The sequence below is a fragment of the Homarus americanus genome, unplaced genomic scaffold (assembly GCF_018991925.1).
Source record: "Homarus americanus isolate GMGI-L3 unplaced genomic scaffold, GMGI_Hamer_2.0 scaffold25827, whole genome shotgun sequence".
NCBI lineage: Eukaryota > Metazoa > Arthropoda > Malacostraca > Decapoda > Nephropidae > Homarus > Homarus americanus.
The window spans coordinates 5,626,825-5,652,958 of record NW_024738300.1 but is presented as its reverse complement, the minus strand read 5'-3'; the positions used below and the strand labels follow the sequence as shown (position 1 = coordinate 5,652,958).

The 26,134-nt window shown below is 40.2% G+C and overlaps 2 protein-coding genes and 1 long non-coding RNA gene across 3 annotated transcripts in view; all 3 read right to left on the bottom strand.

Moving 5' to 3' along the window:
• Positions 1 to 5,493, bottom strand: part of LOC121873949 — a 30,103-nt gene extending 24,610 nt beyond the window's left edge. Inside the window, exons 1-2 of the mRNA XM_042377828.1 lie at positions 5,406 to 5,493; positions 3,337 to 3,557 (exon numbers count right to left, since the gene is read on the bottom strand). Of these exons, the coding sequence (XP_042233762.1) occupies positions 3,337 to 3,557; positions 5,406 to 5,493 (309 nt within the window). The remainder of the gene's footprint in view (positions 1 to 3,336; positions 3,558 to 5,405) is intronic.
• A 184-nt stretch (positions 5,494 to 5,677) lies between these two features.
• Positions 5,678 to 18,723, bottom strand: LOC121873948 (glutamate receptor-like; the record flags this gene model as incomplete). The annotated part of the gene is made up of 7 exons (XM_042377827.1): positions 5,678 to 5,799; positions 8,715 to 9,036; positions 16,248 to 16,338; positions 16,996 to 17,154; positions 17,763 to 17,891; positions 18,033 to 18,256; positions 18,610 to 18,723. Coding segments are annotated over 7 exons (1,161 nt in total), but the record flags the coding sequence as incomplete, so codon positions are not given.
• Positions 18,724 to 18,826: 103 nt separating this feature from the next.
• Positions 18,827 to 24,965, bottom strand: LOC121873895. The gene is made up of 3 exons (XR_006090322.1): positions 24,919 to 24,965; positions 19,282 to 19,369; positions 18,827 to 18,945 (listed from the first exon to the last, which is right to left on the bottom strand). It is a non-coding gene; the product is annotated as an uncharacterized LOC121873895 (long non-coding RNA).
• Between the last annotated feature and the right edge of the window lie 1,169 nt (positions 24,966 to 26,134).

Below are 26,134 nucleotides of genomic sequence, written 5' to 3'. Positions count from 1 at the left end.
AATGTAGGAGAATAAGTCCTGCCCCATCAGTATCACACTAGAGAATTTTTTTTTTTTTTTTTATTGGGCACCCCCCTACATCCTTGTGTAAGGTGAAGCGCAGAAGCGTTTACAGCGCCCAACAGGGAAGCATGCACACTAGAGAATGAGTATACAAAATGGTAAGTTATTCGGCAGGCTAAAAACTTAGCAAGAAATGAAGTATTTGGTGGCATATTCATAAATCCAGATCGCACGGTAATGTAGAGGGAACATAAAGAACTCCTGGTGCACTTGAAACAGAATAAGGAGGAATCGATGAAAAAAGGGGGGTGGGTTGTGCATGTTATATGCAAGGGGGAAGTAGTGGAGTCAAGTGTACCATTACAGAACCAGGGGACAGCGGTACACCCGCCATCCACCCTGCCTTTCATCCAGAAGGAGGCGAACATTATGTAAACGCTGTCATCTCTGGCCATACCACAAAATACGGTGAGTTTAGTAAACGAGGCAGCTGCTGAGAGTGAAGCGAGGCCGGAGGCACTACCAAGATCATATACGTTAACGAGGATTATTTCCTGCTTAGAAATCATCTACACTAACAATAACACTTTCCTTTGATAAGAGAACGTAGTTTGAAATCTCACTCAAGATACAGCAACCAGATATAGTAAGTGTTCGTGTAACAGAACTGTTGTATAAGAACTGGAGAATCGACCTGTGTAATAGCCAGTGTCAACATTATAGACAAATAGTACTTATATAAATTCGGGCTTTTTACATAGTGTGTTTATATACAACACACTACCCAGATTCACTAAAAACAGGGGCACAGACCCATATATCGTTAGATCATGTTAAGTTCTAATCATGAATTCATAGCTTTGAATCAGCATTTCCTGTCACGTTGGTAAGTGACATTCAGATTGCCTTCACGCCCCAGTCGAACCTATAGGGTAAGCATTTAACTCACCTTCTAGATAGCCAGACTAAGAATATCCAGCACACAACCTAGACATGTGATTGACTGCTCTAATCCTGACCCTACTATACATCATCTCGCAGCCCTGTGTAAGTTAATCAGTACATAAACCCAGTAATCTGATATATTTTTATAATAAATAGAAAAAGGTGCTAAGTGCTTATTTTTTACTATGAACAGTCCGAGATAATACAAACATATAATACGCAATATCTACTGGCAACAGAATCAATAGTGAAGCCGAAGTGCAGTGACCTGCCTTTACTCTATTTCCAAGTGTGACAGTAATGAAGATTACATATTCATAAAATTCTTCACCAGAAAGTCATATTAAAGTATTCCCACGTGGATAACCAATTATCCGAGCTCGGAACACCCAGAGGACTGTGAGACCAATATAGATGGATATGAATTATTTACGAAGTTTTCTTAGGGAAGTTGCAAGAGGGGTATGGTTATTCACGCTAGGCAAGGCCACAGAGCCAGCTAAGTGAGGGTGCAGGGAAAGGATGTTCTTGAAGAATCGAAGTTGGGTGTATCAACAGATCCCCAAATTGTAGCTTACTTAGCTAAAGGAACTTGAGAGCCTTAATTGATAACCTAACGGCGTTGAACCCTAGCCACCTCTATGTCATAGAGAACTTTAACTAATGAAACATCGACTGGAAAAAGGAAATCACGTCAAATAACCTTAATAATCCCACTACTCTTTTTGTAGAAATTCGGAGAGGCAATTTTCTATTCCGACACGTTCAAAATCCGATACACTACAGAGGGGAACAAACACCCAAACCACTGGACCTCATCATAACTAACGAGGAAGGTATTGTGGCCAAATTGGAACATCTAGCCACCGTCAACACCAGTCCCTACGAAACGCTGTCCTTCAGATTTAAGTGTTACTTGGTTCCTGACAAAAATAGGTCGAGTTTCAATTATTACAAAGAATATTCCAACCGGATGAGAGAGATGAGGGGTATTCACTGAGATATAAGAACGCAGACACTACACTGAATAACAGCCAGTAAGGTGGAATATATAATTTATAAATATACTCCCAAGACCAAACCCAATGGGTCCAAATATACAAGGAGACTCAGACACATGAATTATGCACCAAAGTCAGAGTGCAAAAGGGCTGAAAGGGAGTTCCAGAGGCGGATTGCATTCGAGGCAAAGTCCAATCCAAAAGTTCTACCGTTATGCAAAATCTAGATTAAAAACGAGTGTAGGCGTATCTGCTTGATGATGGTAGTTAGGCAGATTCAGATCAGGACAACGTGGAGGCATTAAACAAATTCTTTCCTCTGTGCTCACAAAAGAGGATGCAAACAATCTTCTTGCGTTTAAGGAAAGACGGTTTGACACAGTGCTGACCCATATTGTGTTCTCAGAAGAGGGTATAAGAAATAAATTGTCAAAGCTAAAGGTTTATAAAAGTCCAGGCCCTGATATAGTGCATCCCAGAGTGCTGAGAGAGTTGTGCAACGACCTTGCTGAGCACCCTAAGATCCTGCTCTGTAAATGCCTGGAGGAGTAACCGGTCCCCAGTGACTGGAAGGTCCGTCCCTCGTAACGCTCTTCAGGGGTGAGCTGCTTCCCCGTCTGGTCCCCGACGGCCAAGGGGTGACATAATTGAAGTTGATAAACATCTCTGAGTGTCCTTACCTGGAGCTGGATGGCAGACGCCCGCCCCACAAGGGGTCACAGCTCAAGGTTGAAGAAGCCACAAGTCTGGAAAATTCTGTGGGCAAACTTTTTTCGGAATAAGAATTGTAACCTCTTGCAACAAAAAAAAACAGAGTGTTGTGACGGCATCGAGTGTGAGCTCTTTCAAGATCAGACTTGACCAATACTGGCGCAAATACAGATACATTCAGGAGACAGTACCTCACTAGTATTTGCCAAGTGTGCATATCAGAGACGTGACCGATCGCCCAAGCGGCTAATGAGCCGACGAGTGGCGAAGAGGATAAACGTATAAGTATAAGTATTATTAACGTTAAGGGTTATATTAGGTAAGTGGATGGGGCACTTGTGCCCGGACACCTTCATCCTACCTTGCTACTTAACTTTACAGATGTGAAATTGAAGGCGATATAATACAGCGCTGACCACACTACCTGTTTGTGGACCAAACGCTTCGTGGTATCTTTACTGTATTTGTCTATTGGGTCACTCTTTTAGCTTTTACCTGATATACTTTTATCATTAGATCATGCAATAAACATGTCTTCAAATAATTTAGCAATTAATTCATTATTCTTTATGTTTCATCTACCTACTCAAGTTTTCCATGTCCACTTCTTTAACTATAGTGTCTGTTTTCCTTGTAATTATCCTTCATAAAAATAGTAAATATCATGATTACTTACATAAATATATTGTTTAAAGCTGGAACCCGCTTGCCATATCATGGTGGCTGTTGGGTCCCTTAGAAAGTCATCGATAGACTGATAAGGCTCTGGGATGTGTCTCACGGCCAAGAGGGACATGAGGTTGCCGGCGTAGCTCCTTGTTAACACCAGCGTCATCAACATCCAGACAGCCAACACCACCCGTTCCCACCACCACGAATCCGACGACTCAGCGAGGTCTGTGGGAAACAACAACACACCAGTTGTTTTTATATATAGCCTCTGTAAACAGCACTGTTCTTATAGTTATTAGTCTCTGTCTGAGTGTTTGAGGTTTGTTTCAGCACTATATAGTCAATCAGTCCTTGCCGAGAAAAGGACCTGCATTAACAATGAAGGAATTATTTTATAAGCCAAACCATTACACACACGTACACACACACACACACACACACACACACACACACACACACACACACACATACTTCCATTAATTTAAGCCCCGAACACACTCCAGGTTATAGACTCTACTAAGCTCCTCGGCGTCACTATAGATAACAAACTAAATTGGAAAACACACGTCAGTGAAGTTGTCCAATCCTCCAGTTTCCGTCTCCACCTCCTCTGCCGACTTAAGTCTCTCGGAGTTCTCGCGTCCGAGCTCCTCAGTGCTTACTCAACACTCATACTTCCCAAGCTCACCTATGCCTCCCCTGCCTGGTTTACCTCCCTAAATGCCACACAACGGAAACACATAGAAAAAGTGAAAAAGAGGGCATGCAAGATTAGTCTCTCCCCTTCTTACTCCACATATCAAGAATGCTCAACATACTGACCCTCTTGGCTCTCTCTGACCATCACCACGACCTTATCTGTAAATTTGATGAGAAGCTCACCATCCTCGACACCGGCTCCTATTACCACCCGAGATCCCTCGTCCACGAATTGCTGTTCGGCACCACAACCGCATCCAGCCCATGCGAGCACGTACTGATCACTATAAGAACAGCCCAGTCCTAACCATTGTAAAAATTATCAACAACTCAGAACCAACCAGTGTGTACACTCCCAGCCAATCTTTCCTTTTTGCACTGTTACTATGTTGAAATACCCTGTAGTATAACCTTCTCCCCACCTAGTTATTATATATCATATCTGCATCAGTATGTTACTCGTATATTATTTGTCAATCAAGAGACCCATTCCCCAATTATGCAACTGTATATTTTCAGACTTTCGGTTGCCATGCTCTTTCAATAAACCGTTAATTATCATTATTGTTATTGATTACTATTTCACACACACGCACACACACACACACACACACACACACACACACACACACACACAACACACACACACACACACACACACACAAACACACACACCTGCACCAGACGAAGATGTAGATATGTGTAAGTGATGAGTTGGAACATCTCATCTCATAGAAAACTCTACACTGACCTCCACACAAAGTTGTGACTGAGGACATCGATATTGTGTGTCTGCAGGAGTGTCTCACACCTAATGGTAAGCCCCCAACCAGTCTGCCCAATTATGTGTATTATGATCTTAGTTCTACTCACACATGTTTGATGTAAGTTAAGAAGTCACTACCGAATGTAGCTCGTGTATCCAAAAAGACTACCAATTTTCAGTACCATGGGATCACTCTCCACCTGGGTAACTTCACACTCAACGAGCTAAGCGCCTATGTTCACTCAGATCAGCTTCAATACACAGATCTCCCAGACTTTGTACACAGTGAACCCACTCTCGTAATTGGTGACCTGAATACCAGACACAGGAAATTAGGTGACCCCACCACTTACACCAATGGTAGGAAACTATCTCACTTTTCAGTGCATATTCAGATGCTCAAATTATAGGTAATAATGTAATAATGAACCAACACACATCTATGGCGGGGCTCTATACAAGTGTATTGGCATTAGTCTATAATACACCACAACTCATAGCTCTGATGTTATCACTGATCATATGTCTGATCACAACCCAATCCAGGCTAGTTTACATGTAGTCAATGACACCCGCACTGGCGGTAAACTCAACAGACGTAGACTAACAGTCAAGCACGAACATGAAAGCCAGTTCATAGACTTTATCCATGACTGGTACAAAGATTATAAGCCTTACAACTGCCAAAGACTCCATGATGATCTGATAGATAGGACTTATACACACTTCACCAACAATGGCTCCACCAAAAAAATTAGAAAACATGGTCAGCATCATGGGAACAGGCAACAGTAGTGCTTCGATGACCTCAAACTGAAGAAAAAATCCTTAGGGCTAGAGTCAGGAGGGTGGGCAAGGGTTACAAATAAATTAGAACACCTCAATTGTTACACTTGCATAAGCCTCCCTTGCTTCCACTAGGGAACGTGTAAATGAATTCAGACAAGATGAATGGGAAACTTATGTCAACAGCCTGAACCAACACACATCCCTCAGCAAAAACTGGAAAGATATAAACACAATTAGATGTAAAAACAGTAGACACGTCACCCACCCAAACCCTCTGCAAAAATCGAATGAGCTAATAACAAAGTGGGCTCATGTCTGTAGCTATGACATGTTATCAACTAGGAGTCAAGGACTCCTTGATGCGAAGTCTGTAGAGAGAACTATTTTCATTAACTTTATGCTGGGCAAACAGGACGATGAGTGTGATGTCCCATATACTGAGTGGGAGCTTGACGCCACCCTCGCCAGAGGTAGGTCTACTGCCCCTGGTGAGGAGGGAGTCACCTACAATACAGTGTGCAGGGCAATCCATTATTGGCATTGTACAATATGAGTCATGCCGAGGACCAACTACCCAGATCATGGGCCAATAGTATTGTTGTTCCAATACCGAAACCAGGACAGCCTGATGCTTTTCGTCCCATATCACTAACCTGCTGCCTGTGTAAATCCTTTGAGGGGGAAGGTTCTTGGCAGACTCTAATATAGAATTTAGAGAACACGTCTTCTAACATAAATGTCTTCACCCATGGGAAAGGTGTACATAATTGCATCACCACATTCCTAACTGTGCATGGGGATGAAAGGCACAGATACACCACATTTCTTGACCTAAAAGCTGCATTTGATATTGCCAATAGGCAACTTATATTGTACGAACTAGCCAAAATGGACAAGGGAGGTCAGCTGTTATACTGGATAAGTGTTTACCTTACCAACAGAAGGGCTGCTGCACTGTTTCAGGGTTAGAAAAGTGAAGTTAAGGATATGCAACTTGGGACCCCCCCCCCCCCAACAAGGTGAAGTACTTAGTCCAACTTTGTTCAATGTTCTTATGGATGCATTATTAAATTGAATAACAAACAACCCCAGCAATAGCACAATCAGCTATGCTGATGATATGTTCTTATACATACTAAAATTGATCGTGAAATGCAAACCATTCTGAACTATGTACACGCAGCCTGTGAGAACCTCGGTCTTGTTATCTCCATGGAGATAACTAATGTGTTCAACAAACAAGCTGGTAACCACGAACGCAGCCCCGCCAAGTTCAAGATAGGTAACAACACTGTTGACTATGTCTCTTCTCTTAAATATCTTGGTGTCTCAGTTCTTGTACCTTACCTGCCAATGCAATGACAGACTGAAACCTCTTTAAGTGTAGTGGGGTACAGCCCACATTATGGTGCTAATATTATAATTTTTTAAAACAATGTACCTAGGCTATATAAGATCTCTGGTAGATTACCACGCACCAGCTCTGAGCCTTCGTGACGGGAAAGGCATTGACAAGCTCTAAAAAATGAAAAATAAAGCCCTCAGAATTATCCCAGGCTGTCTCATAAGCACTAGGTACACCCATTGACAAAGATAGAATAAGTGAAGTCAACCTCATGATAGCCCAAAGGCTTTTGCATGGTGATCCTGATAACATTGTTTCCTTAAAATTTAAAGAATGTATGAATCATGGGACTGGTGAATCTAAATGGATCCAAACTACAACTACACATATGAAGATGTTTGGACTAGACCATCTGTACAAAGTTGAGACACAACAGCACTTCCTTCCACCCTGGCAGACAGTTCCCTTCGAAATCACAATACCGACATATCCGCCTAAAAGATTAATTATAAAAATGATTTATCTCCAACATACTGCCAAAGTGAGAGAGCTCTTGAATACATACAAACCCTACAGACTGATGATACTATCACACAGACCATCTACAGTACACTGATGGATCTCTTAACACCGCCTGTGGGAGGGCTGGAAATGCTATCGTTGTGACTCAACCTTACGGTAATACAATTGAAAAAGGAGTTAGAATTAACAACTGGGTATCCACTCTACAAACTGAATTAATTGCTATACTCACAGCTATTAAAGTTATTAAAATCACTGTCACTGACAGTCTTATCTTCACTTGTTCTCTATCCTCACTACTTGCCCTTGACACCATCAACTTGAGTTGTCACGAGCTTGTCTGCGTACCTAGTTGATCGGGGTGTTCGGATCAAACTGTTGTGGATCCCTTCTCACATAAGCCTCAAAGAACAAAACATAATTGATACCCTTGCCAAACTCGCGTCTAATGAAAACACTGTTGAATACAATCTGGGTTTATCCCCACAAAAAAGCTTTTAAATTGTAATTAGGAAGGAACTTATTGATGAATTAGACGCAAGCAGAGAATTGCAAACAGGCACTAGTTGATCCATTGTTTACCATGATGAGATGTATCAAGTGAAACAAGTATATGCAGCAAGTAACAAGATCACTAGATTACAAGATGTTATAACTGCTAGCTAATGTTAGTGTATAAGTACCTCTGGCAGTATATCCCTAAAGCAGATGTGAACATGACTAAATGTAAAGTGTGTGATCAGACATAAGGCCACACACTCGAACACTACGTCGTCGACTGTGTGAAGATAGAACCTTATAGGGTCAGGTCCAAGCACACTGTGTGTGAAATGACACAACACTTTATCTTTAATGGCAAGATAGCCGACATATTAAGATTGTATCCATTTTTTTGCACTTGGTAGCTATATCAGTTCCTACGTAAGGAACCAAACACACAATGTGCTTGAATACCTTTCACGCAAATGTGAATAATAAAGTGTATGGCCAGAAATACTGCCTCACACTCCTGTACTCACGCAGATGCGAATAAGTTACCCTCTATGTATATAACTAAACAAAGAATTTATTTGAAATACTCTGAAGCATTCAATGCCATTATATCCTGACCACGGGGGTTAGTTATACGGACCCTTTGTAAATTCTACTCTGTAATCCTTTCGCTCTACCGCTCACAGGATGAGTATGAGGTGCACGATAAACTAGCCGCTGTAAGTGGCAAAAAAAAAAATAACACACACACACAAACATCATAATTTACTCAGTTTTAACTTTAACTTAACTTGCTGGAACAATATGCGAAGGAATGTGAAGGTAATCTTTGACCACCCATCTTGACCATTAATCATCTTGGAGAACCAGTAGTGAAGCAGGAATACCATAAGAGGTAACACCAGTAGCGCTGTCAGGATGCCTGCCCATACCAGAGGTGCCAACGGTAGCAGGAAGCCCCACGGGTCCACCAAGGGCAGTCCTCGACCACCAAACATCCTACTGTACTCCACTAACATAGGTGTAGTGTAGTCAATCACATGAGCCCGGGTCCCGCTCACACTGAAAGGGCCAGCGCCGATATCTGCTTCCTTTTTTATATAAAAAAAATACACTTTTTTCAGTCTTTTGTTTACTGTGTAAATACGTACATACTTTATTTGTTAATGATGAACAACTTCACAGTGTTCAGATTTGGGAGACTTGTCGATTTGAGAGTTTTTTGCTTCAGAAGATCCTAACCTGAAATGCCATGCGTGCTGACATTTATGATTTAAACAAATTATGCTTCACAATGCAACAGAAAGTGCAGTTTTGTTTTTGGTTGGATGAATTCAAGTTTCTAGTTAGTGTGCTTAGGAAATTCTGGAGGGAATACGGCTAGGATCCACGATCCACTTCATGTTTTTTTTTTTTTTTACGGGGATTAGCCCACCCGGGCACAGGTCTGACCCACAATGGGGCCTCAGGGGCGAAAAAATAAGAATAGAAAATAAAATAAAAATAGAAAATGAAAAGGTTATATTCATCTACACCACGAAGATGACAGGAACCCAGCTTTTTAAAGTGAGACAGATTGTATGAGTATGAAACACAGAGCATTCCACAGTTTGGCTGTCTGAGGAAGGAAGAATGTACTATAACGGGTTATTGTAGTGTGACCGATATCCACAGAGAAACGGTGGGCACCGCGGGCAAGACGTGTGTTACGAGCCCACGGCCTTGCCGGTGGTACACAGGATGCCAGACCCATCGAACATTGCCCGTTAAAGTACATGTAAAAGAGAGAGAGTGAAACAACATTGCAGCTAAGAGAAAGGAAAGAAAGATTGTCAACTAAAGGAGGAGAGTTAATAAAACGAGATGTCTTTGATTTCACCCTATCTAACAGTTGGGCAGAAAAAGAGCCAATCCAGAGATAGGAGCAGTACTCCAGGTTAGGACGAATGAATCCCTTATATACTTGAAGCAACTGCTCACGAGTGAAACAGCTATGCCATCTGTACAACATTTCCAACTTTCGGGAGGCAGCTTTAACAATGTTGAGGATGTGTGGCTTCCATGACATATTAGAGGAAATGGTGAGGTCTAGCATATCTATTTTAGAGTTTGACAGAATGATTGCGTACTGAAATGTGACTGGTGGTAGCTCATCTAATTTGGAAAGAGTTTTATTACTCATGAATTTAACCAAGTTTCTACCTCCCAATTCGGAGATGCTGCACAGATCCTCATTGATAGATGTAATGATATCAGTTCTAGAAATAGATCTAGTTTGAGAGTTAAAGGGAAGGGGAAAATGTGAAGAAGAGTTAATTACCAGCGTAGGAATGGACAAAATTAGTTGTAGTGTGAAGTATATCATTGATAAAAAGGAGTAGAGTAGGTGAAGGAACAGAACCCTGTGGGACACCACTATTGGTAGAGAAAGAGCGAGAGATCGATCCCTCGACAACAACTGCCATGGATCGGTTCTCAAGGTAGCTAGAGATTAGAAAACAAAGTGGGGGAGAGAAACCATAAGAGGGAAGTTTAGAAAGCAAAGAATTGTGCCATACCCGTAACACCTGTTATTGATTTTAGAATGTAAAACTGCAAGTTGTTTTCTCAGATACTATGCCAAGGTATATAGGATCTTTAGCTCAGTTAAGCTCATATTTGATTTCTTACTGTGTATGTGTTGTAGTTCTCTGGGCTGTAAGCTGTGGTCTGATAAACAATCCTTACACCGTTCAACCCTCCGAATGGAGCTTATAGGAAAGTGCATAGGTTCAGTAGGAGGAGCAGGGGTAGGAGGGATAGAGTTGGAATCGTCTAACGTGGAATTAGAGGAGAATAAGGTGCCAAATTGATTGGTTTTATCAGGGAGAGAGTTGGCAATAGAGTTATCAGGTCAGAAGAGAGGAGGAAAAGAAGGAGTGCAGAAGTTATTAGAGATGTTTTTGGTTAAAGACCAGAAGGATTTACTAGAGGAAGAATTAGTCAGGACAGCGGTCTTTCTTTTTATAAACTTCCGCTTGGCCCTACGAAGAATAGCCTTACAACGATTCCTAGAAGTAATAAAAGAGGAGCAAGTAATTGGAAAAGGAAATAGTTACAGAACTTTTTGTGTTTTTTGGTTTTGTTTTGTTTGTTTACGGGGATTAGCCCACCCGGGTACAGGTCACTGACCCACATCAGGGCCTGGGGGGCGAAAATATAATAATAATAATAATAATAATAATAATAATAATAATAATAACAATAATATTAATAATAATAACAATAATAATAATAATAATAATAATAATAATAATAATAATAATAATAATAATAATAATAATAATAATAATAATAATAATAATAATAATAATAATAATAATAATAATAATAATAATAATAATAATAATAATAATAACAATAATAATAATAATTAATAATAATAATAATAATAATAATAATAATAATAATAATAATAAAATAATAATAATAATAATAATAATAATATAATAATAATAACAATAATAATAATAATAATAATAATAATAATAATAATAATAATAATAATAATAATAATAATAATAATAATAATAATAATAATAAATAATAATAATAAATGATAATAATAATAATGATAATAATAAGAATAATAATAAATAATCAATAATAATAATAATAACAATAATAATAATAATAATAATGTAATAATAATAATAATAATAATAATAATAATAATAATAATAATAATCAATAATCAATAATAATAATAATAATATAATAATAATAATAATAATAATAATAATAATAATAATAATACTAACAATAATAATAATAATAATAATAATAATGATAATAATAATAATAATAATAAATAATAATAATAATAATAATAACAATGATATAATAATAATAATAATAATAATAATAATAATAATAATAATAATAATAATAATAATAATAATAATAATAATAATAATAATAATTCATATTAATTAAAATTTATAATAAAATACAAAATTAAAAATTAAATAATAATAATTCATAGTAAATAAAATTTATAATATGTCCTATCTCTCTCCCTGCATGCAAGAGAGCAGGAGCGATCAAACTATGATTGCAAAGTGAAAGTTTTGGTAGAAGATGGGATAAATGCACTCATACCACTCTGTATAACCCCAGCAATTCTGTTAGCACATACCGAGGCATCCCGAGTGGAGTTTGAACATTCTTCCCAAGGAAAGTCGGTGAAGAATTCTCGCAAGGATTGCCAGTTTGCCCTCCGATAGTGTCATAGTTGACGTTTAGAGGGGGGTGGGGGATGTGGTCGTGCCCAGTTTGATTTAATATAAATAAGATAGTGATCAGAAGACCCTAAGGGGACAGAAATTGAGTATGAATAGTGTGAGGGGTTTGAGGTAAAACAAAGATCAAGAATGTTAGCAAGTTGATCTTGTCGATCAGGAACGCGTGCAGGGTGCTTGATTATTTGTTTCAAATTATTAAGTAAAGAAAAATAGAGTGCCTCAGCTCCACCTGGGTCATTCCTTGCAGAGCCAAGCCACTCTCTGTGATGTATATTGAAATCCTCTAGTTATGGGATCTTGGTGTCGGGGTGTGTGGATTGCAACGACTCATGACAAGAAGTGAGATAGTTAAAGAGTTCCAAATAGTTAGTATAGTTGGTAGAACAACATAGGAAACAAAGAAATATAGTCACAGTTGGTAGAGATATTTTGAGCCAGATGACATCATAAAGAGCATATTCAAGATCCGTGAGTCGTGCTAAAGGAGTACGTGTGTTGCTGTAGGCGCATACACCTCCCTTTGAACGGAAAGAGGTATAAAGGTTGTAGTTGGAGACTTGAAAAGGTTTGGGTGAAGCTGCTTTGGTCAGTTGAAGTTCGGAAAGTAGTTAGATGTCGGGGGATGAGGTTATTTGATGGTGCTCAACAGAAGGAAAATTGGATCTCAGGCCGCGAATTGTGGAAAAATTAAGTGTGAAAAAATCCGATCCCCCCAGCAACCGCGGTGGCGTCAGTTGAGGACCCAGTAGTTTGATGATGATCAGGTCGGCACTGGGGTCCACAACCTTCCTGACCAATGGGACCCATCCGAGAAGGCCCCGCTTCAATATTAATATCAACTGACATAGGAGAACAAAATAGAATGAATAGAACAGATCAAGAGTGAGTATGTTTATATTTGTTGTGTTATCAATAGTAAGAGAGACAATTGAGACCCTTTAATTATGTATAAATGTGGCAGAAAAACAGATCAGCAACCTGGGACTTGGTCACAATTTTCGTGATGCCATATGGCAGCAGGGTCTACCATTAGACAACACTTTATGCTTCCAATATCTTCCCATGCGGTAGTACCCCCCTGTTTGATAGCTACCTACTACCTACTACCTACTTCTTTTTCTTTCTCAGCACAGAATCAGTTTCCATCAACTGTTTATGCCATGCCACTATGGTATGTAGCTCTGGTGAACCTAATCGCAGTCCCGTGTTTCAGAACCAGCTGGATTCGGTAAAATGTTACTGACATCCACATAAGTAGCACGGGCAGTTCCCAATGAGAGGTTCACGGCGCTATCAGCTCGATGAACAGGCTCTGTGTGAAATATCACATAGTCTAGAACTGCTTTTAGTGCTCTTGTGGCATGGTTGGTAAGGTTCTCTTTCTCCCATGTATTAGGTCGAGGGTTCGAGTCCTGGCTGGTGAGGCTAAAATACCCACGCCTCATGGCGAGTCAAATAAGCTTAAGCAACGCCCTCAAGTGCTGTGGAAGCATTTTGAACTAGGCCTATATAAAACTAAATTTGCTTTATCGAATTGAATTAGACACGATTCATGAAGTTAAGGAACAATTATTAAATTTAAAGTTATTGTATATCATTTATCAGTCTAAATCTGTTACGTGTGTCCCAAAGAAACTATTAGTTACGGGAAAGATGATGTCACTAGCCAGGCGAACGCCTTGGGGAGACGCGAGGCGGTCTGGGTTTCAGTAGCACTCAGGCGTTTGGCCCAAGCAGATGTCGTCCATGCTTCTGTGCCAAGGAAAACGAACACCTGGCCTCTTCCCTTTCCGCGCACGTTTCATCAATGTTGCAAGTAAGTTTTATTCGATTTCAGACAGTGGGTAGAGAGGGCGGAAAAGAAGTTAACAATAGCTAACAGAGTGTTCTCTTGCAGGGTTTTTGAGAGTCCACGCGGTCGGTTGTTCGGTCAACGGGTGTTTAGCGGTCGTATAGCTGGCCACGCACGAGGTGAACGAGTGTCCCTGACGAGTAAGTATGTGGGATCAGCTTCCGCACTTGGTCGTTCTGGGTCATCAATTCTCCCCACCTTGGTTCATACAACACCACATCTCTTCAGTCAGTTAGTGAAAGCTCTGACTAAAAGGAAAATAGAACCCCTCCCTCAGCTGGGCAGGGTTCACCTGCTGACGGTCACTCTCTTCCTGTCCATGGAGTACTGAGAGTAAACTGAGTGCAGCCTGAGTGAATGAAAGGTCACACACTGAGACCAGGAGTCTAGTGGGTACATAGAGACATTTATCTCCCCAATATTGGTTGTGTGTGGTCGAATTAACCAAGTCCAGGTGTATAATCAACGCTCCTCATGGTTGATTGTACACATGGGACGCAGGGGTTCTTCTTCAAGGTTGATGAACGGCTGTAACACCTTAAAGTATGGGTGTGTTCTGAGCATAAGTGTGAAGCATGTTCCGGGTGATGGTGGTAAAGTGTGATTAGAATAACCAAGTCCAGGTGTGAGATCAACGTTCCTCATGGTTGATTGCACACGTGAGACTTAAGAGTTCCTCTCCAAAAGTTGTGAAAGGCTGTTAGTACCTTAAAAGTACGGGTGCATTCGGAACCTATGTGTGAAGCACTCGCCTGCCTGTTGGGTCATTAATGATTTTCTTGGTTTCTTGTAAATGCCTGCCCCTTAGCAGTTAATAGTTACAACCTTTGGGTTCTGGGTAGTTAGGACAGTTAGGATTATAGTATTTTGTGGGTCATCCCAGACAGGCTATGAATGATCCATATTCTTTTGTAGTATGACTAAAATCGGGATTTCTATTTCTCAGTGATTGCTATTATTTTGCCGGATGCCCTTAAGGCATGTTCATTGGTGCAAGTAATATTTTTTTAATGTCTTATGTACCACTAAGTGATGTAAGATAACGAAGGAATTGTTTTCAGATGAGTTCCTCATTCTGGTGTCTGTTCTGGTGTAGGCAGTATTGTTGCATTTAGTGTTCCTCTCCAGATGCATTTAATATTTTTTACTAATTTTTGATACCATGTATATCTTTTGTTCCCCATTGTAGTGTTTTTAAGCAACGCTAAGAAGTACTCTTGTGTTGGTGTACCATTATTGATTGTGTTTGTAGTGCTGGGAGGAATAGAAGTGTCATCTTATACAGTGCGTCTCATTAACCCCAATCACAGGTGATTGCTTTCCACGGTCACGGAGAATATTTTTATTTAATTGTGTTTGTGCTGGTTAGGGATTTTCTCTGAGGGGCACCTCCCTCCTGCCGCCCTGATGTCTGGAGCCACTACCTCTCTCCTTTCAGGAACCCTCCCCTCTATGATTTCAAATTTAGTATCTCTTTTAGCATTTTTTTTAAACCTGTCCCCATGGCACTGAAATATTACAACTCAAATTATCGATAAATGGTGAAATTCAAAAAGGATGTGCACATAGTCACGCCATAAAATGGATTGTTCCCCTGATCGAGGTGTTTAGCAAAGGGTGTAGCGCGGCGTGTGTGTGTGTGTGCAGGGGGGGGGGGGGAGGCATTTCGCTTGTGCTTGCAAAATACATTGATTCTCGTCATTCAATTTAGGTCGAAATAATTGTTAACATTTGCTTTAGCTCTATGAAATAGATATCGTTGGTATCCATTAGTTTCTTCTTGACAGCCCTGCAACACAGCTATATAAACAGGAAACGGTTGCCACATAACCGGGTTACCCTGACCTGCCGGGCACAGGACTTTTGACTGGGACTGTACATTGTGGGTGTCCACCAGCACAGCTCTGAGCAAAACTGAAGCCATGTATCTTAGTTTTGTTTGATGTTATTCGTGTTTCCTTTGATCAAGAACATTTTGTACATATAGTATTACATTTAAGAAATGTAGCGTCATCAGCGTTTCTTCAGCGGCAAATATGGATAAGTAAGACTGGCTTTAAGTACATTACTGTGTATTGCTAACTTGAAGGAAACTCCTATAATCTGCACTCCTATATTATATATTAATAGGTACATAAAACCATTACTCGTGCCTCGCTACACTCACCTTCCTGACCACCATTCCCACCATGCCGGACCATGACCCGTTCTTGTACCTTTTACCCCAAGACCCATCAGGAGGCCGCACATATGTATACCTGGTGGAGGAGACCCATTAGACAAGCCACTATAGGAATTTTAGGACATTCAGAGTTGAACGTCATGGTCTTTTCTAGCGTAAAGATTGTCAAACAATGGCTGTGTGGCAAGTAAAATTGGATTAATTATATTATTGAATGGCCTTAGGAACACCTTGCTGCTATGTGCCAGACCATTCTAAAATCACAGGTTGTAGATGAATAAAGGTTTAAGCACCATTGTACTACAAAATAATAAACCAGCATGTTTGATGAAGAGTGTTGATTTAAAGAACCAAAGAAAATCTTTAATATTTTTTTTTTAACAAATAGACAAATTGGAATTAGAACAAGACATTAATTGGTAAATTTAAGCATAACAAGAAATATCTAGGTGGCTAAAGGAGGAACGAGTTAACGTCGGAAGACCCTGGACGGAATCCTGGAGGATCCCGGAAGTGGAGGGATAGCTAGAAAGCTGATCCAAACAGCAAGAGACAGACCCGAGTGCCAGGCCAAGATCGCCATCGCCAGACACGTCACACCGATGATTATACATTAATTTATAAAACATTACTTTTTTGTGTTGTAGGTCAATTTAAGTTTTAGGGATCAGGGCAGACGAATAATAAAGAAGTTCTCTTCCAAAATTTACTCTGAATGAAAATGTTAACTCACGAGAAGTTGAGGGCCTTGGCAAGGTAGTCGACCAACGTATTCACAGGTCCTGTAATGATAAACCTCTGGCTTCCGCAGTCCTCGTGAGCATCTATAGTAGTTACGAAATTCATAGGACTTTTCTCGGACGCCACCACAAGGTCTGGCCGCTGAAGAAATCTACCAAGGAGGATATAAAAGTGCATTAATTTACGAAGGCTTGACGAAAACGTGTGCAAACGAGAAAAAGGCTTGAAAAGAAGACAAGGGAAGGTGGTTACGGTTTTAGGTTTTCCCCATAAATCATAAAGCAGCATTACATAGTCAGATAAACACTTCCCAGTAAATAAATGTAGTAACTTTTTGTTTTTGCTTCCAGTCCTTTATCTCAAAGGTGAGCATCGTAATCATACGTGTTTCACTACGGTAATCCCATTTTAATTTCAAGTCAGGAGGATACAGCGCAGATCCCTCGTTTTAAAGGTAGGTGTTCCGCGCCTGGTTCTGCCCCAGTTCACTGAGCTATGATTTGAGTTCTGTCTTTCATAATTTTTAATTGTTGGTGGTATAATGTAAATACTAACTTTGCCATGCGTTTAAACACCTTAGTTCTTGAAACGCATTAATAACATTTTAAGTCAACGTCAACGAGCCGTGAAGAGGTTCAGTACCTGACATTGAATGAAACGAAAATATGTGTCTTTCCTCTTGCCCATTCGTCGCTACATTAAGCGGAAAAGGCTGGGAAGGTGAAGAAGATAAGTATTAATAAAATTGCCTTATCTCACCTTGTGAACTTATGAGGGAAGAGCGGGAGTTGGGTTGTGAGGACCAAGCCTCGGTGGGGAGTCCAGGATGCAACTCTCAGACCCCGGGCTTCCAGGGATGTATAGGGCAGGCGGAGGTACAAGCTGCATCTGTAATAGCAGCCATTATTATTTTAACTATATTTTGGTTTTCCATTACAGTTTTTCAAGTTCCTTCATTGCAAACTAGACACAAAAAATCATGTTGTGTATATTGATTTGTAAAATAAGTCATTATGTGTTGCCTAGTACTTATGGTTTTCGCAAGCGCTCTCCACGATCAGTAACATGGAGTTGGTCATGGAGAGTAACTTGTATAGATGGTGAAGCTCCTGGAGGGGCAGGCGGGTGACGATGAGGAGCCTCGTCGACCACTCCAGGAGGCGGCCCTTCAGGGACCACTCTGCGAAGGCTGCGAGGAAGACCGAGTCGTCGCTCACCACCATAACCGTCACGCACCATGACACCTGCCGCAGCTGTTGAAGTCAACACGGTAGAAGTTAAGTGAGAGAAACCTGCCTGCCTTAGTAGTAATTTCAGAGGGACCTACCCGCCTCAGTAGTAATGTGAGAGTGACCTACCCGCCTCAGTAGTAATGTGAGAGTGACCTACCCGCCTCAAGTGTAATGTGAGAGTGACCTACCTGTCTCAGTCATAATTTGAGAGTGACCCATCCGTCTCAGATGTAATGTGAGAGTGACCTACCCGCCTCATGTGTAATGTGAGAGTGACCTACCTGTCTCAGTCATAATTTGAGAGTGACCCATCCGTCTCAGCTGTAATGTGAGAGTGACCTACCCACCTCAGTAGTAATGTGAGAGTGACCTACCCGCCGAGCCTCGTCGACCACCCTGGAGAGCTGCGTCTGCGTCACGTTAGCGTCCTGGTCGTCCACTGCCACCTCGAACACCCCCACACTCCAGGGAGCCACCAGATCATCTATGAACTATGAAAAATTTTGAGACAAAATGCGAGAGCCATAAATTATAATTTGTATAAAAATGATTTAATGCAAGTGACTTTTGCCGTCTTAAACTCGCCTTGAAGATGGTGTTTGTTGAGGTCCTGCCGTCTGTCAAAAGGAAAATAGAACACTTGCGGCTTATCCCTGTTGCCAACACAGAGTCGATCGCCCCAGTTGCTAAAGATAATATGTCGTTTTTGTCTGCCAAAGGTAAACGATATTATTGTTAGCGAAAATAATTGAGCAAAATTTCATGTACTCGCACCAACATTGAGATAAATTTTCACCATTGATACATTACAGTTTAAGTTAAATTAGTGTTTTAACAATGTCTTAGTGCTAGTGTCATTAAGCAGTGCCACAGGAGAGGCAAAACATTCTGCACAGTTATGCTCCCTATATTGTACACACTTACGAATATAGAGATTTTATCACTTGACGTTGATGAGATTGTGAGTGAATGGGGTGTTTGGGTTATATTTCAGAGAACAAAGTCTCATAAATATTGATTGATAAATAACAAGATTGTTTTCTCACAAGCATTTGGAGGGTGTTGAGCAACAACCAAGATGACAGCGACAACCAGGTGAAACAACACTCGTAATACAGCGGCCACCATCACTTCCTGTAAATATATCAAGATTAGAAGATATGTGCAACTTTATAGATAATATATTTGTGTAATGAATCCATGAAGGTAATGTTGATCAAGCATGAGTGTGTAACATGAGGATACATGCATAAAGTGATATCACCATATAGTAACTCATATCATAGTGCCATCGCTGGGATGGTGGTAAGCTCAAGGGGAAATAAGGAGGGAAAACGCAGGACCCTGAGCTATAAAAGATATTTCGTTCCAATTAGGCCAGAGAATACTGGAGGCTCGGGGACCAGTGTTGTGGATTCGCTGAATGATCTGGGCACCAGAGCAGCTAGTATTTGTTCAAGCATCTCAACAGGGCGATCCTGAACTGGCCCTTTAACCGTTGATTCTTGGAACATGCAAAACCCAACTGTCTTTTCTGTATTTATTAAGATAATATATTATTTACAGTTCCAAGTGTATATCACCGTAACTTAATCACTGTAGCTATGAGTGTTAAATGGGGACGGAGGCTTTGTTAAATAGCACTTTTAAAATACGTCCTGTTGGTGTGAAGGGTTGAGTGAGAATGAGTAGGAACCCGTCGATGGGAGAGCAAAAATATATTTGACGTCCTCCTTCGAGGGAGGACGGAACCATCCACGATGGCTCTCAATAACGTCTTCCTCTAGTGAGTGAAATCAAACTACTGCCCGCAATAGATGGCCAAAGAGCCGGCTACGTAATGCTTAACTAAGGACCAAGTGAAGCGAATTCCCATGGGTGCACCTTATCACGTGCTCTGAACATTCTACCTCATAGCTAGTGGAAAGTTACAGGGGATGATATAAGTCTAATGTAATTAACCCATTTATATAAATACTTCGGCCTAAAAAGCAGGGGCTAATACATCGCTCGGTCACACCTTCCAAACTCTGCAAGGAATAAACTAATCTCGCAGTAAAAACCCTATACATATACCTAACCATGTTACATGCATATGTGTGTAAATACTAAAGTGGGGAAGCTGACACCTGCAGTTGAACAGCTACTCAAACCCTAGTCTGCAAATCCTTATGGAGAGTATATTATGTACAATGGCCAAATTGGAAGATTCTAACTTACAAAACAAAATTATTACTTCCAATACCAACAAAATAGTGGAAATCATTAACTTGGGTCGTGGTAGTTGAGGACAGCCAGGTGAGGTTCTTAGATAGGACTTTTTGTGCAAGAGATAGGAAACGTAGGACTAGGGTGTGTATTCCTGGAGCTAGGATAGGGCATGTAGCTGAGAGGATAGGTAGAGTTTTGTCAGGGGAGGGTACCAATCCAGTAGTGTGTCTTAGTGTGGCAGGAAACGACATAGGAAAGGTTAGGAGTGAGGAACTTTTCAGGAGGTATAGGGAGGTGGTGTGTAAGATTAGAGACAGGGGAGGGATCCCGATAGTATGTGGTGTCTTGCCTAGAAGAGGGGTTGGTCGTCAATGGCTGTCCAAGGCAATTGCTATAAATTTCCGACTGGAAAAACATTGTGCAAACAATGGTTGGGCATTCAATGATAGCTGGCAACGATTCTATGGCAACGACTACCTGTACAGTCGTGACGGAGTACACTTGTCTCGTGCAGGGGTAAAGACGTTGTCTACATCCTTGGAGCATGAAATTGTCACCCCAAGGGGGGGAGGGGGGGATTTCGCCAGTAGAGACAGGTCGGGGAAAGTCGGAGTAAAAAAACAAGCAGGTCCTGGGAAGTAAAATTGGTTACTCAGGACAAGGGGTAAAACAGGACCAGGGAAGGGTAGGTTTAAATGTATACTATACAAACAGTAGGAGCGCTAGAAATAAAATAGACTTGCTGAGAGCGGTTGTATGTACTGAGAATGTAGACGTCATAGCAATCACCGAAACTTGGATGAATATGGCGAGCAAAATTTTTTTATCAGAGTACCACATAGAAGGGTATAAACTTTTTCACAAGGAAAGGGAAGGTAGGAAGGAGGGAGGGGTCGCACTCTTCGTCAAGGATACATTAAAATGTTGTATTAATAATTCAATATAGGGTGAAATAGGAACCGAATCTGTATGGGTAGAGATCACGGAAGGAAGAGAAAAACTAATTATGGGAGTGATTTACAGGCCCCCAAGTCTTGGGAAAGAAGCAGCTCTGCCCATATAGCAGGAAATGAGTAGGACAGCAAAATATAACAACCTGTGCATCAGGTTCACCCTAAATTGGGAAACAAAAAACAATGACAATATGGTCAGTGTCCCAAACTTTCGGTTGGCGGATTATCAGGGGTTAAGAAGGTACCTAGGTGAGGTCACCTGGGAACAGTCACGTCAGTCCCCAGTCCCCAGTCAAATAAGAATGAGCCAAGGTGGATGACCAAAAAACTTAAACATGACATAGGAATAAAGACAGGAATTTATAAGAATTTAAAGGGAGGTGAGGAGCAGCTCAGAAATAGGTACAATGAACTATCTAGGAATGTTAAGAAAAATGTAAGGAAAGCAAAGAGAGACTATGAAATTAGAATAGCAAGAGAAGCCAAGGCGATTCCCAAGGGATTTTTCCAGGTATATAGAACAAAGGTCAAGGACAAATTTGGGCCTTTAAAGTCAGGGAGGGAGAAGTGATAAATGGCAGTGAGGAAATAAGCAAAGCATTGAACAGCTACTTCTTCTCAGTTTTCACAGAAGAAATTCGCGAGGAAATTCCAGAGGTGGAACTGATATTTAGGGGAAAGGAAGAAGAGAAATTAAAGAATATCACTATCAGAAAAGAGGATGTTCTTAAGAGGATAAATAAACTAAAGAAGACAAAATCCCCAGGGCCGGATGAAATTTTCCCTCGAGTCTTGAAAGAGTGTAGGAAACAGATTAGCGGACCCCTTGCAAATTTATTTACAAAATCATTAGACACTGGAGTTGCGCCAGACTTGTGGAAACAGACAAATGTAGTACCATATTCAAAAAGGGAGACAGAGCATCAGCGTCAAATTACCGGCCGATCAGTTTGACGTCAATAGTGGGGAAATTTTTTGAATCAATTATAGCAGATAGCATCAGATCACATTTAGAGAAAAGCAAATTAATCTACGACTCTCAACATGGGTTTACAAAGGGAAAATCTTGTCTAACAAATCTGCTGACGTTTTTTAGGAAAGTCTTCGAGGTAGTAGATAATAACGAAAATTACGATGTTATTTACTTAGACTTTAGCAAAGCATTTGACAGAGTACCGCATAAGAGGCTTCTGAGAAAGATAAGGCGCATGGTATCGAGGAGAAAGTTTTAAATTGGATAAAATCATAACTCACAGATAGAACGCAGAGGGTCAACGTAGATGGTGTTAAATCTGAATGGGGCTGTGTAATCAGTGGGGTTCCCCAGGGGTCAGTACTAGGCCCACTCTTGTTCATAATCTACATAAACGATCTAGATACTAGGATCAGCAGTAACATAAGCAAGTTTGTGGATGACACCAAAATAGGACGGCAGATTAATTCAGGGTAGGATGCAAATGCACTACAGGAGGATCTAAATAAACTGCAGGGGTGGTCTGAAAAATGGCAAATGAAATTCAACACCAGTAAGTGCAGCATACTTATTATTGGAAGAACAAATAATGTTAATGTATACAGCCTTAACAACATCAACCTTGAGAAGTCGACTTGTGAAAGAGACCTAGGGGGACTTGTAAGCCCGGACCTAAGGCCTAGAAAACAGTGCGTTAATATTCGAAATAAGGCAAATAGTCTTGGGTTTTATGTCTAGAAGTGTAAGTAATAAGAGTGCAGAGGTCTTATTGCAACTATATATTGCGCTAGTCAGGCTGCACCTCGATTATGCGGTTCAGTTCTGGTGCCCTTATTGTAGAATGGATATCAATTCACTGGAGTCGGTGCAGCGAAGAATGATTCCATGTCAGGATAGTTTAAAGAAACTAAACTTGCATTCCCTAGAAAGACGAAGAGTGCGGCGAGATATGATAGAAGTATTTAAGTGGGTGAAAGGAATCAATAAAGGGGATATGGATAAAGTTGTTATAATATCCGAGCAGGATAGGACTCGGAGCAACGGATTTAAGTTGGATAAGTTTAGGCTTAGGAGGGAGATAGGAAGGAACTGGCTCACAAATAGGGTGGTGTACAGGTGGAACAAGCTTAGCAACTTTGTAGTAAGAGCTGGAATGCTGGAAAGTTTCAAAAGGAGGCTGGATAGATTCATGGATGATAGAGAGTGGTAGAAATTTTCGACAGGAGCTGCCATGCACAGGCCAACCGGCCTATTGGAGACTCCTTATTATCATATGTTCTTATTAGTCTTGTCATTCTCCTCTGGATTTTTTCCAAGGATTCTATATCCATTCGGTAATACTGTGACCAGAACTGAACTTGGCTTAAAATTCCTACTTATCATTACTCCTAAATCTCTCTCGCAGTAGGATTTCACAATGGCATCGTTGTTCATCTGGTAACTGGTTTCCCTGTTTACATCTCCTATACTGAGTACTTTACATTTGTCCACATTGAATTTCATCTGCCATTTTTCAGGCCATTCGAAATTTTTTTTTAGATCTTCCTGTAGTTTTGCGGAGTCCTCGTCAGATTTAATTACACGTCCTATTTTAGTGTCATCAGCAAATTTACTTATGCTGCTGTCTATGCCGATATCTATGTCGTTTATGTATATAATAAATAATAATGGTCCAAGTTAGATGTTAGACTGATTGGACGGTAGTTAGAGGATAGTGATCTATTCCACTTCTTGAAAATCGGTATTACATTTGCTAGCCTCCAGGATTCTGGTACTACACCTGTTTTTAAGGATATGTTAAGCAACTTTGCTAAGGGCAAACTAAGCTCTTCCATACATTCCTTTAATACTCTGGCAAATATCTCATCTGGACCAAGTGACTTATTAGACTTTAGTTTGTCTATTTGCTTACTAACATCGTTACTAGTCACTACTATCTCGCTTAATTTGTTTTCTTCACTATCTCTGAATAGAGTCGGTGCCTCGGGTATCATATTTAAATTTTCGGTGGTGAAAACTGTTGAAAAATATTTATTCAGATTATTGCTCATTTCTCCGTCATTATCAGTTAGCTCTCCAGTATCTGACTGTATTGGCCCAATCTTTTCTTGTGTTTTAGTTTCATACATTTGATAGAATCCCTTGGGGTTTGTCTTCGCCTCCCATGCTATTCTCAGCTCATTATTCCTTTTTGCTTTCCTTATCTCAGTCTTAACCCTACCGGCCAATGCCTTATAATAATGCCGGAGGTAAATTTCGCCACGATTTATCCTCCTACCTATAACCTTCCTTTGACCTTGTTCTTTAAATAATTATTTATCCATTTAGGGTCATTGTATTTTTTTCTGAGTTTTTTGTATGGTATGTTCTGCCTTTGTGCATTAAGTGCATATATATTTCATTAGGCAGTAACCCTACTAAATAGTAGGGTAACTGCCTAATGACCGGACCATTGTGGACACCTACGATCTCCTAGGGACTTGATCTCGCTCTCCTCTACTGTATATATTAGCCTTGTCAAGTATTTCTCCTTAGTCTGTACTCACCCCTGAAGATGTGAATTACACGATAGTGCTTGGGAACTTCGTGTTTTCTTGTTTCCTTGTGGTTATCAGCATATACCTGGATCACGCGCACCTGTGGATCAGGTAACACCTTTAATTTCAGTATGTATAGAAAACCTACTATTGTGTGTTCATACATTCAAAATTATTCTGCCCACCATAATGGAGTCAAACAGTCAATATTTTTATCAATGTTTTTACGTGCTTTGAGAATTTGCAGCCCGGAATTCATTGATGAGGAATATATATCTATGATATTGGCATGAACCTTAAATACCCTAGATCTTTCATAGACAAATGCCTGAACATTACTAAGAAATCTTTTTATAGAACCGATCCCAAGCCCATCCATGACCATAAGAATCTCTTAGTATTACCATTTCACAAAAATTTCTCTCAAATTCCTTTACAACTAAAAACCTGGAACGTCAATGTGGCATTTAAGAACCCATGCACTGTTAAACAAATGTTAATCAAGAACTCCCTCAACAACTCAGGTGGCTGCATTTATAAGGTTCCTTGCAAGGATTGTAATATGTTTTACGTAGACCAGACAGGTAAAGATCTTGTAACTAGACTTAAACAACATAAATATAGTGTCAGGACAGGCTAGGAATCCAATGCTTTGTTTGTTCATTTGAGGGATAATAAGCATTGCATTGCATTACCTTGTAATTCATATGACAGTAGGAACATTATAGAATCCAGTCTCATTAAACATACCGAATCCGTCAACATGAATTTGAGTAATGGTATGTACAAACTGGATAATTTTGTAAATAAGAAGATTTGTAACCAAGTGAGAAGGTTGAGTCATCTTACCCTCTGACCTGATTACCGACTGCTGCGGTGCTTTTTGAAGATTAGTAGGGTCACTACCTATTAACCTGACTATTGTGGACTTGATCTCACCTTCCTCTACTGGATATATATTTGCCTTGTTATGTATTTCTCCTTAGTCTATACTCACCCCAGAAGATATGAATTACACGAAAGCGCTTAGGAACTTCGTGTTTTCTTTTTCCTTGTGGTTATCAGCATATACCCGGATCACGCGCACCTACAGTGATTTAATTGCATATATATATATATATATATATATATATATATATATATATATATATATATATATATATATATATATATATATATATACTTCATTCTTAGTCCATGTAACACGCAGACTTTGAACATATAA